At 38.5% G+C, this 19825-nt stretch overlaps 1 protein-coding gene across 1 annotated transcript in view; it reads right to left on the bottom strand.

The window, feature by feature from the left end:
- The window catches only part of SMYD3 (SET and MYND domain containing 3), a 390515-nt gene extending 375402 nt beyond the window's left edge, over positions 1-15113 (bottom strand). The window contains exon 1 of the mRNA XM_064648641.1: positions 14906-15113. Within this exon, the coding sequence (XP_064504711.1) occupies positions 14906-15069 (164 nt within the window). The 5' untranslated portion in view covers positions 15070-15113. The remainder of the gene's footprint in view (positions 1-14905) is intronic.
- Between the last annotated feature and the right edge of the window lie 4712 nt (positions 15114-19825).

The following is a 19825-nucleotide window of genomic DNA, read 5'->3' as shown; positions in this document are numbered from 1 at the left end:
TTTCAGCCTGAGGAGGAGAGACATTTGCTTTCAAATAAGTCTACTGCTGAAACAGGCTGAGGAATTAGACTGCATCACTGGAAAACATCACTCTTCATGGACAGTTCTGTAGGAACTGCAATCACATCCACATACAATGTTTATGCTTATGGCACACATTTGAGAGTCAACTTTCTGTCGACTAGGCTTTGTCAACACACACTTACGAAAAATATGAAAAAAAAACCTAATAAAAAGCAAGAAAAAATTGTCCAAATGGTTTTAATTTTTTCCAGTAACTGCTATGACATTTTTAAAATGGAATAAAATATAATTTTTATATGAAGAGTTCCTCCAAAAGCCTGATATTGAAGCCAATACTGTAAAACTCATTAAGTAACAGATCTATTTGATGGTCTACCACCACCATATAACCTTGCAGTACAGAGTGCCAGCAGTAACTACTGCTCTAATACAACTTTTTGCTCTAATATAACTTGTTTCCTCAAATGCAAACCATATTTATGTGTTAAATATATCCTCAGTAACTTAAAAAAATCAAGAAGAAGGAATTAATGCATTTTTAAAATAAATTTAATCTAAAATTGGTTGGGAAATAACTTTGCAGAAATAAGAACTAGATTAAAGACTGTTAAAACATAATTTATTTATTTCAGCTACAAGGTAAGTTTAAGAGAACATAATTCTTCCATTTAAAATTCATCTAGAAATTCTTATTGCATAAGCAGCACATATATGCATAAAAAGAAAACACACCTGAACACAAAAAAATGCACTTTTGGAAATTAAAAATTCCAGGAGCCATACAAGCTGAAAAAAATTAAAACCTTTTCCTGTCTTTATTAGAAATTCTGATAGAAGATAATTGCAGGAACGAGTCCACAGGGATTTTTTTGTTCCTTACTGTGAACTCACACCCCCAACAGCAGTAAACAAGATGTACACATGTCAAGGACAGACTTCATTTCCTAGGTACAAACCTGGGAAAAATTGGAGGTCATTCATTTTCACCAACCAGAATGTATACTACAGACTCATGACAAGATAAAACACCTGCTCTATTAAAAGCTGCTAAAAATTTGTGGCAAAATTGGAAGCATTTCAAAGCTGAGAAAAGTTTTGCTTGCAGAATGGGGCAGGATGGCAGAGGAAGAGAAAATTTCTGTTCTGGAGTCCTGGGGGAAAGCACAGCCTGGAATGACATTCTTAAACCTACAACCACCGATTAAACATTGTCTTAAGGCAAAAATTCTACACAATGAGCTTATGCATGCATTGCAGTTTGTAGCTAAGTTATTATCTGCAATAAACTGATAAACTATTCATTAACTTCTAAGCATAAGAGACAACTGGCAAGCTATTTCATGCCTCAAAGAATTTACAGCAAAAGGGAGAGAGGTAAACACACAGTGCAGGTGACTTTGTATCTGGAAAATAAAATGAACATTTAAAAATGCCGTTACCTTCCAGCTGTAAAATAGATCAACACTGACATGTCCCAACAAATGCAGATTTTAAAACCAATACTGAATTTTTATGTGCTATAAGCAGAAAAGCAATTCAATTAATAACAAACAGCTCTTAGGACTTTTTAATGGAAATTAATTTTATTATTAAGGCCTATAAGAAAAAGTACCAAATACGTGCTTTGCAAGCAGCCCTAACTACAAGGGTCATAAAATAGTATGTGTACTGACAGTTGTGGCCTGTAAGACTCCATGGGGGAAGGTTAAAAAGAAGATATGAAAATTAAAAATTAATAAGTCTACAGTACAGTTGTTGTGAACAGACATATTCCTAAAGTCACAACTACCAAGGCAATCTCTAAAGCAAGATCTTTGACTCCATAATCTTTTCTGAAGCACTTGGGAGGTTCTGTGAATTATTTCATCTGCCTCAAAGCAAATTAGGCGAAGGAACACTGCAGAAGTGACCGGAGCCCTACATCAGCTCCCCCCAGCAGAAAGCCAAACATACTCTATTCTGTGCACACCAAACGCTGACATTGCTGAGAGCTACCTGTTCAAAGACAAAATATGTCCTTTAATAATTCAACTCCTCCTGAGACTCAGAAACAAGATAAGAGGCTAAAAACAACTTTGAAGCAGGATATTCAGAATTACAGGTAACATCCATGTTCACTGGTATGGACTGTGATACTTGTGCGCTCTTCTACCACCAGGCAGCATATCCAGCCTTGCACCAGGATGCAAACAGCCACAGGCTTTCCAGCCATGTGTTTAGCACTGGTGCTTTCATCTCACTGCTCTCCTGACCAAATACGAAGACAAAACTTGCTACTGTCCAGCTTGAAATCCAGTACCCTCCACACTAGTTTGCTTACAAGATGCCTACAGACCTTTTCAATTAAAAAATCCTGTCCACTTAAAACATTTCTACTCTCTCCTTAAGATGCTTTCCAACTTCAGGAAATTCAAATCGTGTACAGAAAATATGAATGTCTTCCCAGTTTTGTATTTTCCTCTTCATTCTTTTAAATGTTCTCACAAATCACACAGAGGGCCACAGTCTTGTAACTTTCCAGGGAAAACTAGGACTGCAGGTCTCACCTTTCCAAATCTTCCTGAGATTTTTATACATACATGCAAAAATCAGAAAGCATATTTCATAACTCTTCATACCATACATACATTGTTAATTTCAGCTTCCATCTGCTAAATTCTTTAATTGGTAATTGATTTATATCACAGTATCTTCCACAGAAGACCAGTACTTTAAAAAAACTGTCATGTTCTTCCCAGAAAGATTTAATATCCCTTCTTCTAAGAGCATTACGTAACTCAGGTTACGTCTCCTGAGTCCATCTCAGGTAAACAATTTTTCACACTGACATTTTCTTTAGTCTGTTGTAATTCACATTCCACTGGCCCCTTTTCTGCTCCCTGTATGGTATCAGTTAAGCTGCTTTTTTTCACACGTACACTTTTTTCTTGGCCCAAGGACAAGCAAGTCTCACAGCTTTTGAAAAAGTTTTGCATGGCAGAATTAGGATGTATTTTAGGAAATTTAAACAGCCATGTTAATTCTAATTATACGTATAAACCTGTTGGTGTTGAACTTTTTCCTAGTAGTACTATTAAATTTATAGTAGATATGCATTTTGCTGCCAATAATCACTTTTAAGATGTTCCATTGAGTTAAGGTCAAATATTGCCCTTAAGGTGATATAAAAACACATAATTAAAATATTTTCTATTTTACATGCTATCAACAACTGCTACATATATGGGTGAATGCAATAAACTTCAAATCTCTCTCAAATAGGTAATCAAGGAAAGACCTTGTTAAATTTAACAGACAAAAGAAGGACTCTAATCCTCCAGTTATGTATCTGAACTACATCTGTTGTGCTTCTCATACATGCATTAAAATATACACATCACCTGAGAACATCTTCAGTTTTATACATGAGCAAGACAAATTAAAAAGAGGTGATTACTACCGTTTTTTGATTGGATTGACCCCTTGCCCCAAGTTGTGTTCAAAGACTGTCCTTGAAGGCTTCATCTGGTGGTAGAAAGACAGAAAAATGACAACTGGTCCTTACAAGTGAGAAACCTTACAATAGCCTCTTCAGATAAGTGACAAGTATTATTGCAAAGGAAATTTCTAGAAATGCACTGAATACCACCAGAAGGGCAAATGTTTCCTGAAATACTGAATAAAACAAGCACCATCAAAATAAAATCTTGACAAATCCAATAACTTCCTAGTCAATGCAAAATTAGTTGAATATCTAATTCAGCACACACATACCACATTCCACACATTTATTTATTATCCTAAATTCCACAAGGGGCATTAATTCAGCACAAGTGAATCCAGCCTGTGTCATATTTTATATATATGCAACAGGATTCTCATGTCAGTCCACTTTTCAGTAGAAAGGTGAATCCAGTAAAACAACCCTGCACCAAAATTTTCATGAAGCCTTTAGAGGGGTCTAATTGTTTTGCAAACAATGCTCAGCAAGTCTGCACTCCTTATGAAGTTTCAGTAAAAACCTAATTTAAGTAGTTTTGACTCATCAGAACACAAAATAAAGCACTAACCACATAAAGCAGTCAGTGTAATTTAATCAAAGTGACTGTCAAAGCAGCAAAGGCTATTAAATGGCAGCAAAACCCATATATAAGCAACATACAGACTGACCACAAGTCTAGTAAAATACTAGGTATCCATTAGAAGTGGAAAGATTAACTTGTTTCAGCAATTGAGTTGCTAACTAAGAGCCTTTTTAACTTTCCCACTGTTATTTATGCCTGATCTGTCAGTCTTCTTAGTGCTCATCAGCACAATTCACCTACTGTCTTAGCCACAGAAAAGGACATTTTTAGAGTAAGAGATACTATCATCTGCTTATTTTGTGGAATAAAACCAAAACTTAAAAAAAGCCCAAAAAACATAATACTGCAAAAGATTTTATCGAAGATAAAATACATTTTGTTGCTTTATCTGTTTTACACCTGATATCATACATATCTTGTGTGAATTACTGCATAGCCTCTTTTTCCTGGGGCAAAGACTTCAGATAAATCAATCATCACATGTTGAGTTTCATATAGTGTTTCAAGAAATTGTTTCCATGACTATTCCATCTGTTGTACAGTTATTTTAACTACTAAGATTGTTTTAATATGACAAGAGGATAAAATTCATAAATAGCTGAGTAGCCTGTCTCATTTGCTAAAACAACACAGACATTTATGAACCTAAATCTCTGAAGTGGTTTTCTGTCCCACTACAATTTTTCTTCTTAATCTTTCAGTCTGTTTTTGCTTTTTGAGAAATCTGGACTAAGATACTTTCAACAGCTGGAGGACTTAAGAGTCAATGCACCACAGAAATCAAAGCCAACTACACAAAGGATAGACTCACATCAATTTTCACTCAATGCTTAAAATAACTGTATCCAGAGTTTGATCAAAAAAACTCAATCTTTTTTTTTCAGAGGAAATTAAACTGTATGCACTAGTCTGGCACAAGCTTTTTCATTCCATACAATATTCAATAAAGATTTCTAACACAATGATCTGCAAAGTGGTACTTGAATTTATTTCTCACAGACAAGGTACCTAGAAATGGAGGAGGTAAAATTTAAGAGATATACTTTTATACACAGCAAGTCTTCCTTGGTACACCACTTATCTCAGAAGGAGTTGCAAGCTCTATTTCTGTGATGGAAAATAGCAGCCAGGCCACAGCAAGAAGAGGTGTTATAGTTTATCTTGCCAGGGAGAAGTAGTACTTAAAACAAAGAAATAGCAATAACAAAAACACCCAAAGACAATAGTCCAGTTTGAACCTTTATATTACAGTGAGTTGCTTTTAAGCTTTCCTTGACAAATAAATAAAAAACAGTTTCTGCCCAGAGAAGCCCAAAATACACTGAACAAAGATTTTACATACATAGGAAACAGACATCATTTATTTTTTTCCTCAACATTTCCTGAGACAAGTCTCTCCTCTTTGAGGACAATGCTTCACCAAACATTTTGTCTCAACTTCTCTCTCCCAATTCTACCTTCCCACTACCAAGAATGCCATCACCACAGAAGTTGTCTTTTCAGGTCATTAATGCACACTCCTAGCAGTTGAATGAGCCATTTGAATTAAATTGTATGAATGAGCCATATTTGTGTCAATTGTAAGATAGAGTTTATAGCTGATAAGACTGTTTTCACTCCCTCTTGTTTCTTGATGATGATCTTTTATTCATTTTCTGCATTTCTACATCACAACCACTCCTAATCACAGCCTCACAAGTAGTCCTTCTCAACACACTTGCTGGCTTTTTTCCTTTGAATGCTTAAACCTGATTACATAGGCAGCACACACAAACTCTACATGAACGCCTGGGGGAAGCCCTCCCCAAGTGAAGCCAGAAGTTGTGTTTCCTACCTACTGACTCCAGGATCAGGTACTCAGAACCCCAGAAGATAATTTAAAAAAATATTCAGTCTTCAATTTCACTTAGGCTTGAGCAACCAAGCTAATAGCATAACAAGCCCTAAGGTGAAGGCAGCTAGTAGCTAAGATGATAAACAGGAAAGCTAAATATTGCATGAATAGGGGATTATAGCTTGAGTCAGCATAGGAATTACTGGTGTTCAATCAATTGTGCCAATTGGTGCCAACCCTACAATCATCAGGACACCTCTGGGAACAATACAAAACTTTAACTTGGCCTCTAAAGAAAATACCCCATGCAGCCACAGAGGTGCTGTGAGAATTGTGACTGCAGGAATTAAGTGCAGGTCTCAAAATAAGTAAAATCAATGTCAAATATTAAATCAGAAAAGTCAAGACATTCCTTCTGTAACCAAGAACTCAATCAAAGAGAAAACATTTTCTTTGTAGTAAGAAACACTTACGAATCCCTTCCAACTCAGGATATTCTATGATTCTATGACAAATGTCTGCAGTGAAGCAAATGCTAGGAAATACTTCTGGGGAAGTAAAATATGGCCGAAACACAACTTGGTAAAGGAATGAAGGTAGGGCCTGATGGCCCAGGACTAGGCTGGACAAGGCAAAAAAATATCATCCTCCACACTAACAAGCCAGTCAATCCTGCACACCTGAAAGCACTGCTTCTCCTAAAGACACCCATAAGACCTCAGCAATCTCCCTAACTCTCCTTTTAAGACTTCATTTTTAGCTAGAGCAGATTAAAGGCCAGCTACTACCAGAAGGCACAGCCCTGATCATGCAACCTTGACCCACCCCTTCAATGGCACTTCAGCTCCTTTCTTCCCCCAGCAATAAGTTGATTCAAGCACATTAAGATTTTTATATTTTGATGAAGTATGTTTTCTGCCAGTTTATCTCTCTGCATCAATATATCATGGGTCATACAAGAAGTACAGTGCTGAAGGAGAAACAGAAGGTGCATGTAGGAAGGAGAGCAAGGACTTGGGAGAGCAGTAAGACTACCTGCCCTTTCAGCAGCTCCTAGCTGACACATTGGGTAAGTTGTCATGCAGATCCGTACCCCACTTCCAAACATGAAGAGGTGTGGCAGAGAGACATGCAGAAAATTCTACTGGCCTCCCCCATATAATTTTGGATAATTCAAAACAGCTGTTGCAACTGGTTCTAAAGAAGACTAGATTCTTCAAGGGAAAACAGCATCATTCTATACACGATACAGCCAAAAGCACAGTGGCTTTTGAGTATAGCCACAATGGAAGCAATCACTAACAGTTAATGAATTCCAATGCTGATGGACAAGACATCATTAACACTTTCTATACAATTTAAACAATAAATGCAGTGTAAAACTTTGAACAACTTACACATAATTAAAAACTCTCTATGGGAGATATCTGAAACTAATTGTGTCACTACATTAGCTAGAAATTACCCTTATTTTAATAACTCATGTTTTCCCTTGTAGTGATAATTATAATTTTGTACTTGTACAATTACAATTTACCCTAAGAAAATGCATACTAAAGACAGTCCAATTCACAAACTTGTTTTCTTGGTTTTATCAATAACCACAGGCAAAGAATATTTATGCAGAGCATATTAATATTTTTAAACATTAATATTATAAACTGCACTATGCAGAACAGAAATATAATATCAGGTGTGTACTGCAGATACACAGTAAAGCCTAAATTGAGTAGAATCTTCAAGATCACTACAACTTAAATTGTCAGTCACAGTTTGACAGGACAACATTTTTGACATAATACCTTTCAAATTACAGAGCAGTATGAGCATGGAAATTGTAAACACAAAATCACAACAAGGTAATAGCTTTAGGGCTCTTTAAAGCATGGCTAAACTTAAATTTTCATTTTCCATAAATGACAGGCATGGCAATAAAAACTCTTAACCTGGGAGAATTTACTCTTAACAGTGCCTCTCCCTTTTCTGTTTTTCCTATTATTAACAGGAGCAGAGCCAGGTTGGCAGCTGAAGAAATGAACAACAGTCTCAAGACCACAAGACAGCGGAGCAAGGGAAGAAAGAGATAAGCAGTGACCCAGACCTTACCTGAAGCAAAACCAGAGCATTCAAAGCAGTAAGGAGGCACTGAGCGAAGACCAAAATACTGTGCAATGGAAAGAAGGGTTTATAGCAAACAGAATCTCAATTACACTCCCAAAACAAGTCTCCAAGATAACCAAACTGTTGGTCGAAAACACCTACCAAGGGATATTCCTAACAGCAACATGGGAAAATCCTGACCACTCTAAAGGGTGCTGTGAGGGAGATAAACCAAATCGATGGGCAGATTAAGACAACTTATTATTAATGCTACTCTGAATTCCAGAGCTCCCTTTTCCCTGCCTTCAACCTGATTCTGAACAGAAGGAAAGGGAGATGGAGTGTGTAAGCGGAATTTCTGCTACAGGCCTTCTCTAAATGAGACACTGCAGGAAAGCAGAGTCTATGGTCTATTTTCTTCACTCTTGCAGATTTTCCTGGCAGCATGGGACAGCAGCCTGAAAACCACTTCTATGGCTCCCGCTGGCATGAGGGTAGAAAAAAGCATTTCTGTCCTGCTTTTTGTAAAGTACTTCAACACTGTGGTGGTAAGATGACGTGGCGGAGTGAAAGTCTCTTCTCAGGAAAATGCTGCCTTTTTTTAGGCTATTAGTCATTCAGCTACAGATAGAAACGTTTCTGTTGGTGGTGATGTGCGATTACTGAGGTCTTGAGAAACATTCTCACAAATTTACATAGAACCTGAAATTATGATACTTTGTATAGCACGTCTCACATACAATTTTGTTTCACACCCTTTGCTCCTATTTCACACTAAATCACTTATATTAAGAGACAGTGCTGCAATTGCACTCCTATCTGTCAGAATGCTGCATCAAGTTACAGCATATAACTCCCAGGATTATCCTACCTTGGAAGGACAAAACATACCTGCTCCTAATACTCATCCTGTTTCCACACTGCAATGGAACACTAATAAGATATTTTTTTATATTCCTGTACTTCATGGAAGGTTATACAGCTTGAAAACTACTGAAAATCTGTCTAGGACTTTGACTCTCGCTGAAGGAACATGAAACATGCTATACTTCTCATATCTTAAAAATGTTATTGACTTACTGACATGGCACCAAGTCATGCTTTAATTCATTTGTGTGGCAAGTTTTATGTGGCAAGAATTATTTTTTTATATAAGTTCAAGGAATTTTTAAAACCTTGCTATTCCATTGTATAAACAATCATGAAACTACAATACTCTAGAGGGTAAAAAAACCCTTTCTATACAAGCAAACTACAAAACATGGATTTTGTTCTCTATCTCAAAAAAATATAATAATTATCTTCATTTGATGAGAATTGATGGAAAGTTAAAAAAAAAATCAAAGCATGTATCATCAAATACTAGTTTTCCATATTTTAGAATTCCAGTAGAACAAAATACAAGTTTACTAGGAGTACCTAGAGCAACAAAACAGGATATTTTCAAGAAACTAGCATAGGTTTAAAGCTATTTCTGTATTAAGCAGCAACAGAAGTATTTCTCAGATATAAATCAGGAGATCATGTAGATTTTATAACCTCATGCATTACTGGAAGTCTCATAGAGGCTAACCTTCAATTCACAAAAAGAAAGAGCATCCCTTAGCTCGCACCTAATCACCCAGCAAAACCGGAAGCAGCAGAACTCCGGTGCTCTGATATGAGAGAGATGTTCTCTTTGGTGCTTAAGGAAGCATTTTAGGTTTACTGGTGAGTGACAGCACCTTCATGGAGAAACTCTCATTGTTACAGAGCCAAAATAAGGAGCTCCTCTCCTCTCTCGACCTCCCTATTGCAGTGTGAAAGGGATACACTTGAAGACTAGTTGTCCTCAGGCAGAACTGCACTACTCCAAACCAGGGTCACAAAGGATCACACAATCACAACCATCCTCCTTGACACACGCTCTTTCTGACTCAAACTCTGCTTCTCTCTACTTAAAAAATTCCATACCATGGTTATAACTTAACAGTATTTTTGTACCTTCAGGATGCCATTAACTTAGGCACTCCACACTGTAACAGTGGTACGTCAACTTTTATGATATTGATAATAACAAGTGTAACATTATTATTAATTACTACTTAAAACAATAATGATAAATTAACTAGCAGCTAATTTAAGAGTGTGTCAATGCTGAAGACACAGTCCTGAATGTAAAGGTGTTTCCATTTAGCTATTTTTAAGTCAGATGAAATCAAGTAAGGAGCATACAATTGCTGGCCTGTGTTTAGCACTTTGTAATCACCCAACTATTTGGTAAATTCTTGGTTATATTTCCCATACTGCAATAATGTCTAGCTTACCACCACTCCCAGTTTAAATGGTTTTCCTCTTTCTAAATATGTTTAGAAAACTTGTAGTCATTCAGAAACACATTCCTACTTCCTCTTAATCTGTTACCAGAGTCTGAACCTCTGACCTTACCCAAATAAGAAACACAGCTTTTATTTTGTAGTCTATACATAATGTTGTTCATTACCTATTCTCAAATATTCACTTTTCTTAAGTGTTTCTTTCCTTTAAAGGTATAAGTGGTATAGCATTTTGAAATATACTAGCGTGACCTCTTTTTCCTACTTTCTTTGAGACTCAGATTCTAGAAAGTTTGTTGGTTTGCTCCTAAGTGTCAACCAGGACTTAAATTTTCTTGCAGCGGATTCCTATAACTACAACCCATCACAAAAATGTTCTGTAAAAAGCAAGGCATAATTGACTTTCACCTCATTTTGACTCCCATCTATAACAGACTGGATATATTTTCAATTCAAAATCTGAAAGTGAGACCAAGCAGTACCATCACTACCTTGCAGAAAACTCAATCAGTGGGGATTAATGGCCAATAGAACATTGAGTATGCAGAAGAAGAGAACTGCCAGGCACTAAGATGCTACTTCTGCATTCACTTATCAGACAAAGCACATCTTTACAGGCCATGTAAAGATATAACAAGCTGAGCAAACTGAGCAACACCACAGGTAAAGCAAACAGCCTGATAAATCAGCATATGCAAGCAAACTTTGCAATGTTAAACTGTCCACCATTAAAGTCAATACTGATTTAGAACTATTTTATTACATCAAGAAGTAACTCGCTACATCCAGATTTTAATGGAACTTCTAATCTGATCAACTATACAAGAGCAAATTCTAATACATTATAAAATTTTTTTTAAAAGTGAAATTAAAAATAGTACCAATTAAAGGCAGAAAAGGGGATAAGTCTTTCCTTTAAGTCTTTCCTTTGCTTAGAAAGTTGAGAATATCACTATTTCCTGATTTATTCTGGAATCTTCCATAATCTCATGTAACATTAACAGAAGAGCTCTAAACATATAATTAACTCCAGTGTTTGCAGCTAATTTGCTTTTTTAAGGAAATGAAAAAAAAATTCAGTCATCACACTCAGCTGACTATGCAAACTGCAAGCCTGGTTTTCTGACCCAGTGAAGACAATAGAGACTATAATCAAGAATGAAATCATTAGTCACCTGGATTAATAAAATCTACAAACACAGAGCAAGCACAGCTCCCGCAAAAGGACAGCCTACTTTTCTAACTTGCCCAAATTCTATGAAAGTGTCAACTCACAAACAAATAAAAGGAGCCCAGTGAACATAATTTAATTGTGAAAAGGCTTAATTAAGCTAAATTGTCAAGGACTGGAAGAAAGGTCATTTTATAGCCTGAGAGCTGGGTAAAGGATAGAGAAGAAAAGCTAAGGTACCATTGTTGCTTTCCAGAACAGAGAAGGGTGATGGAAGCCTCTGGGGATCACTAGCAGTTAGATTTATTCACCAGTTTTATCAATTTGCAACAGAATGGAAAGTACAGCCAAATCCCCTAAATTTGTAAACAGAACAGCTTGCTTTACCCTTCAGTACCACTACATAAACCTGTACTGAGCTGTACTGCCACCGACCCCACATTAAAGACGTATTGAAGCATGGAAGAAGCTGTATGGAAAATTTTTAGTTAATAGGAGAGGAAGAATCTTTTCTGTTGCTTTCCCCAGTAAATTGCTGGGAAAAGATGCTGGCCATTCAAATCTTGTCAAACTTCCACAAAGCAAAACCAGCATGTTTCCAGAAAGGCACTGACCCTAACACTACAGATACCCTTGCAAAAAATGTACCATCATGCAACACAACGTTATGTGTTCTCTCAAGGCACTGCTTCCATAGAAATACACACTGTCAACAGACACTCTTCTTCTTTATCAAAATTTGTATTTCAGAGCAAATCTTTACTATGTATCCTACTTCAGGATAGTATTTGTTTAATTGCTAAAGGAATATAATTCAAACAGCTATGCTATCATATTAAATCAGCTATAGTAAAGTATTTTAGCCCAGCCTTGTATAGAAAACAACATGAACCTCTTCATTGGAAAATATATTTTCTATTTATGTACATTTGAAGAAGAAATCACAGAAGGGGAGAAAGTTACAAAAACCTACCATCTGATCTGCATATAACATAAATCTAATAACACCAACCAAAACTTTAATTTCACTATGAAAACAGTTCCAATAAAGTAAGGAAGGGTTGTTAGTTTTTCTACCATTAGATGCATTAACTATATATATATGTATATACACACACATATATATAAACATTTCAGTATTTTAAATCCATAATAACATTCACTTTAACTGAGGTATGACTAAGCAGAACTTCTGCACTATCTGAGCTTTTCTCTCTGAAACAGAGCAGCAAACTGCCCCCAACAGCCATCCTTACCCTGCATTGATACCTCAGACCCTTGCTGTAAGACTCGGCCAAGGTCACAGAGAAAGTCAGCACTGTAATAATCCTATGACCCCAAATCCTGGTGAGACCTTGCTGCCTCTTAGCAAGCTGTCCAGAAAGAAAATATTCTGCACATCATTACCTATCTTCTCCCTCAGCCAACACTTGTCACACAGTCAAAAGCTGCATCAAACAACATTTACTACTACATGCTGACAGACAAAAGCAAGTTTAGAATTACAATTCACAGTGTAAAGCCTCAAACATTAATTGCATATATAAGATTGCTAACATGCTAAATCAATGTAAAGAACGAGACTTTCCTTTCTATTTGCATTCCTGTACTGCCACCTAAAGATCAGATTGAAAAACAGGAACAGAAGTGGACAACACAACTTTTATCAGTAGTCCTGAAAATGAGCAGTAACGATTTTTCTGATACCTTGTTGTGAACGAAGATCACTCCAGATTCAACCAGATCAAAACCAGATTCATGAAAAAGTTCGATTCCACATTCCAGTTTAGCAATACTTCACCGTTTTTCTAATTTCCATCCATTACAAAAAAAAAAAAAATTGAGATCTGTGTATGGATCATGTATGGCTTTATGTATCACTCACTAATTTAACAAAGTCCATTCAACAGAAAGCCACTGTCTTTAAGAAAGTCTCTTTGGACAGTCTTATCTATAAACTCTGTCTAGCCACAGTATATTTTAAAAAAGGAAGACAACTGGTGGAAAAATATTTTTAACTTCCTTATTTAACTTTTTTAATTTAATTATATCACCATTTAGGAAAAAAAAGAATAGATAACCTTTCACGATATAACAAGTTGGTAACACTACTATTTCTCCCAACAGAACATGCCCTGGTTATGCATCTACATCCAAACACTTCAGATTCGTTTTTATTCCACCTGTTGCAGCACTCAACCCATCTTCCAAAGTCTGCAGCCTCTCACAACTTCAAATTGAAAAGATACAGACAGTCGCCACCCTGAAGGACTCTGATGTCACCAGTCAAACTTCATAAATATATTAGCTAAAAATCTGGGTTTGACTTTGGTGTTTGCTTGGGGTTTGTTTGAGTATGACGAGGCGAGATGCAAGCGTGACCTGGAATACATCGTCAAACTTTTCTCTGAGAAAACGAGGACACATTATCTTAAACCAGAAGCTAAGGTGTCCTGAGAAAAAAAGGACACAGAGCAAATCACAGCGATTGTTTCAACAAACAAAACTTAAAGTATTTTAAAAATAAAATAAACCAGAAATAAAACAAACAAACAAAAAGCTAGCAGTATTGGATTTTCTCCTCTTTTCTTCATTTCTTGGCAATTATATATGGGTTTGGATTACCTACCAATATGTTTCAGGTCTTAATACACAGATCTACAAACAACTCATCACAGTCTGGCTTGCTGGGAAATTGCTAAAGGTTAGAAAACAGGTTTGCTTGTTTGTTTCTAAACAAACACAGAAAGGTTACGTGAGTTTGTCACTTTCCACCCGTAAGGATGTGAGGAAAGACGGAAGACGTTTATTTAACGCACGTCTCAAAACCACGTGCTCCTTAAACGGGATAAATCTGCGCGGTCGACAGGAAGCTCAGTGCCTATTTCATGAAGGCTGGCGCCTCGTCACCTCTGCGAAAGCCCAGGGCAGAGTTCCGTTTTGTCCCCGCCGGGCTCAGGAACACCTAAGGGAAAACTGGAGCCTCCAGGTACCGCCAGCCCAACGGGAAAACGCCGCGGCGCAGCGGCACCGCACCGAGCCGCGCCGGCACTGCCGGCTCCGACCGGCCCGGGAAACTGCCACCAAATTCCGCGCGTCCGGGAAGAAGCGAATGCGCAAAAAAGCCTTTAAAAGAAAAGCCCCGACTTAAAGGAGCGGCGGGAAGCAGCAAGTCGCGCCCCTCAGCCCCGGCGGCACCTGGCCGCCGAGAGCCGGCACAGCCTCCTCCTCCCCAGGAGAGAGACCCCCATCCCGCACGGCACAGCCGCCTCCTCTCCGGGGAATAGACCCCCATCCCACGCCGCACTGCCCAGCCCGGCACTGCCCCGCCCCGGCGGAAGGGGCGGCGCTGCCCGGGCGGGGCGGGGGAAGGGCGGCCGTGCCGTCCCGCAGGTACCTGCGCAAGCAGCGTTCGCACAGGCTGCCCAGCTGCTCCTTAGTGAGGACGTAGGCGAAGGGCTCGGCGCGGTAGAGCAGCTCGCCGGGCCGCACCAGCCGGCGGGAGCGGAGGCCGCTCCCCTTGCCCGGGCTTGGGAACCGCTCCAGCACCGCCGACTCCATCCTTCCGCGCGCGCCGCCACGGGGAGAGGGGAGCGCGGGCGGCCCCGCCCGCCGGCACGTGACGCGGTGCTGCCACCGCCATCTTAAGTCAGGGCCAAGGCCGGGTGGGACTGCAGAGGTTGAGCTGAGGAGGTTATTCGTACTCCTGTGTCGTGGCACAGGACTGGACAGGACAGCTGCACTGAAAGGCCATGGGGCAGAGGGCAGCCCTTTGACCGAAGAGGGGGTTAATAATACATTTAACAGAATCCCTGAACCAGTAAGGTTAGAAAGGACAACAGTGGGTCATCTGGTCCAACCTCCCTGCTCAAGCAGGGTCAGCCTAGACCACATTGCACAAGTTTGTGTACAGACAATTCTTGAATATCTCCAGTGAGGGAGACTCCACAACGTCTCTCGACAATCTGTTCCAGTGTGCAGTCACCCACACAGTAAAGAAGTTCTTCCTCGTGTTCAGGTGGAACTTCCTGTGCATCAATTTCTGCCTATTGCCTCTCGTCCTATTGCTTGGCCTCACTGAGAAGAGCCTGGCTCCATCCTCTTGGCACTCTCCCTTCAGATATTTATACACATTAGTGAGGTCCCCTCTTACTCATTTCTTCTCAAGGCTCTCTTAGCCTTTCCTCATAAGAGAATTTCAATTAACACATCACCCTGTGATACCAACTGCAGTGGCTGTCAGTGTTTCCATGGCCAACTACAAACAGTATTCTGGAGTTTCTTCAGTTGCTGTAGGACTTTGTGGGTTGGTTGGTTTGTTTTTAAAGGGAATCGGGGCAGTCATGAAATGTATAATTGTAAATCTTGTTAAGCATAATACAGGGAGCCCTTGTGACGCAGACACCTCACAGCTGCTGCAGGTCAGCCTCAGAAGGAACCTGTAGCGATAGGAAGTCCCAGCAGCCACATTAGCCTTGTCCAGCACCACTCCTGATTCATTCCTGTACCCACTCAGCTTCAATGCTGACATGGAACTGCAAAAAACCACGAATGAGGACACTTGGATGTTGCATCCCTGCAGCTTTGTATGTAATGGAGGGAACTTCTCCACGTCCTACTCAGCCCCAGCCCAGGCCCATGTCCTCCAAGGGACCGCAGGCAGAGAGCCCCTCAAGCCAGGCAGCTGATGCATGTTAATGCAACAACTCTTCTTCATCCTTCAATGTACTGCAAAGGGGAAATCATGCTATTTTTGTATTGACACACAAGGGTTTCTCAGTGAGTTTTCTTCACTGATGCAACATTGAAACCAGTATAAAAGAGTCAGATCTGAGGCAGGGGCTTCATCATGTGCATACCCATTTGTTGCAAATGATACACCTTTCAGTTCATTATCTTGATCAAAATATTAAACAGTTTGGTTCACAAAGGAAGAGATATGAAAATGATTCCGTCAAAAAACACCCCAAAATAGGACATTTTATTTATGAACTAGCATCTGGATGTATTTCTGGATCTCATTGTGATCTGAATACAAAGAAGTATGGCTGGGCCAGAAACTGCTGGGTACCTAATCTCTGGCAGTGTTTGTCACTGACAATGCAACCCATACACCAAATTACTTCTTGGCAGAGCCATCGGTTACAGGGACCAGATAAACGACAAGGGGAAAAGAAAAACACTTGCTGGATTAACTAAGACAACTAATCTGAAATGTTGATGCTCAAAGCCCATGAGATGATAAATTCTTTCTCTGTGGGTCTACATAGCTTTTGTTCATTTATGAGATTACACACTGTGATGCAAATTAACTTAGTCTGTTTTTCCTCATTATGCCTATAGAGGGAGGTAGGGCTTGTGTTTTGGAAAAGGCAGTTGAGTCATCCTGTCAAAGCACAACGAGAAGACGACCTAACAGTTCTGCAAAACAGGTGTGCATTGCTAAAACACGCTCAAGTTGTGTTCTCAGTAAAGATTATTTCAGTTTGCAATTGTTTCCCTCCAAGTTGCAACAAAGTAATCAGGAATGACAGTATAAATATCCAAAATAACTGCTATTGGGAAGAATCAAGTCACAAGATTTTCACAGAAAAATTTATTTTAACATTCACTTAAATGCTGCAATGATGTAATTCATTACCAAAAGAACTGACAGCAATCTGGCTGTCAGTGAAATCATTATGCACATTACTGTGTTTATCTTTATCCCTCCTAGCAAATTTTTTAAAAGTGTTCAATTACAGTGGTGGTGTGAGATTCTCAGGAATTATCCTTAACAGTTACTAAAATATTAGATGACTAGCTCTGTATTTGGCTTGTATGCTTTACTCCTTCACCTGTGTGATCTTCTGCATTTCCCTGTCTATGCTGTTTTATCGAGTTTCTAAGCAGACATTGCCCAAAAACTGTGACAAAAACAAGCCCAAAAATAGCAGAAGGTAACATCTATACCTATTAGTGCATAAATTTAAGAAATGAATACTCAATATGCAAAAAGCATGAACTTAAAGTCCTACCTGTGAACTGCAAAAGGTGCACTCAGGGAAGAGCTAATATGAATATACATTACCAGAAGTAATTTTCATTATTTTCTCAGTTTTCCACGTCAGGTTTTCTCACTCACATGTCCCATAACACAACAAGTTCTCGCAAAGTACAGAAACATATCTGAGGGAGTGACAGTCTATTGTCTCTCTCACACACAAACAAAATGAAAACCACAACCTTGAAGAGCCCAGCTACTCTAGCAAAACCAATGTATGAATAGCTGAAGGGACTTCCATCAGTTTGGCATAAGTAAAATAAGCCACAGAAGCCCAAGATCAGCTTTTAGCTGACATTGCATTTCAAGTGATGCAAAAGCGTAATTGTAGTAATAGAGTTTTTTTAGTATGGGTAAGCTTTTAACACATCATAAACATTTTCATTGCAGTGTTGGATATTTTGACTTCTGTACGACGAGCTGATTCTGGATATCTACATCTACATAGTATAGGCTGGTCTGCCTAGGAGGGCCATTCAACACAGTCTTTAAGGAATGGTGATCAGTGGAATGCCCAGTTTGGATGTTTTTGGAAATGTCAACGAGAATTTTCTGAGAAGCACAATAATACTCAGGCTATATATTCCAATAAGTGGTTATTTAGCCCCTGACTATATGTAGTTGAAGTTATTCCCTGTTATCAGTATGGTGGTTTTATATGACTGAGTCATACACTGGACCTAAACAGGTCAGACTTCTCAACAGCTATTTGAAGTGCATGACACATTCTGGACAGAAGCAGCTCTCAAGGCATGTAATGAGGGCACTTTTGTGGGAAATACCACTTAATTGTGGCTGATGCTGCTGAATTAGTCATACTTCCTTGCAGCCAGGAAACACTGTAGTGGAAGTTTAGCTCTTCTATCTCAAGACAGCACGTTTTACAACATGAATTTAGAGAAACAATTGCAATAATGAAATAATTCACATTCTGCTCTTTAGTCATAAATGTGCAATAGCCATTCCAAACAACACAGAATGGGAATTTTTCTGGGAGAAAAATATGGCTCAAAACACAAAATGTTAAATTTTGAATTGTACAAAATCTGTGTTACTAATGGCCTAGAATAGCTATCAAGTGACTTAGAATAGATATCAATTAATGAGTTGAAATCTTGTAAGCACAGAGAAATCTTTTATGAGCACATGTCTCTTGAAGAGGTCTCTTCACTTTCAGTGTTGGTGTGCTAATAAAAAATTGATTCTAGAATGTAAAATTAAAAATCACTGCAGAAGCATTTTAAGCACAAAGTCATAATAAATTTCACTCACAGCAACAGATTTTATCTGCTGATTTTTTTTTACTAGGAACTTTACAAAACCATTCCACTGTTATTTGTGTCTTCCCTGCCTCAATTTCCTTCAAACAACAGAAGAACGCTTTCACAGTTCTTAGCTGTTTCACCTATTTGGGGTCTTATCAATAGAATCAACTACATCAAGGGTTGAAGACTTGCTTACATTATGAGTAATTGACTGTTTCATTTGGTGTTTCTTAACTACTCCTAATTTCCCTTGGGCTTCATATGTTTGCTGCATGTTGCATTCTATCAGCTGGGGACAGCCAGCGTTCCTAATTTTAGCAGTGACGTTAAAACAGCCCACACAGGGAAAGACGCAGTAGCTGTTGAGAAAGGATACAACGTGAGTGAATAAACATCTCCCACTGACTTCTTGTTCTTTCTGGAAAAGTTGCTTGTTATTTCCATTTTCTCAATGTTTACAAAAGAAAGATACAGGTTTGCTAATTAAAGGCTTGCAAAGCTCAGGTTGGAATTTTCAATATGCAGCCCCACAGATTACATTCAGCCTGACAAAACAATTAATTCAACATGTTTCTCAGGAAGCCTCAGGTTCTTCCTGTCACACTTGAATGTCTTAAACTGCACCACACAATCTGTTTCTCGAGTTTTATGTTGGTATTTCTATCAACATTATCATTACTACCTGCAAGGCTGAGCTCTAATTATTAAAATGTTCAATGCTGAACAGGTCTAGTAGCCAGTATATACACATTCCACCTTAACAACCCCTTACAACCACATCTACTATGTTAATTACTACAAGGTCACAAACCCTTCCTCTGGATCAAAAGTGAACTGACTATAGAATTCAACTTGACTGATCTTCTAATTCCAAATTTCTTATTGGCAAAATTTCTTATTAACTGGACACCATAAGGACTAAGTTTACTTCTGTTTCTATTTGTGTTTGTTATGATTTTAATATAGTTAATAGTAAAAAAATTAGGCAATTGCCATCACAGTCATGTAA

Source organism: Pseudopipra pipra, chromosome 3 (assembly GCF_036250125.1).
Source record: "Pseudopipra pipra isolate bDixPip1 chromosome 3, bDixPip1.hap1, whole genome shotgun sequence".
In the NCBI taxonomy this organism is placed as follows: Eukaryota; Metazoa; Chordata; class Aves; order Passeriformes; family Pipridae; genus Pseudopipra; species Pseudopipra pipra.
The sequence above is the reverse complement of the archived record's forward strand: the minus strand, read 5'-3'. Positions and strand labels throughout refer to the sequence as shown.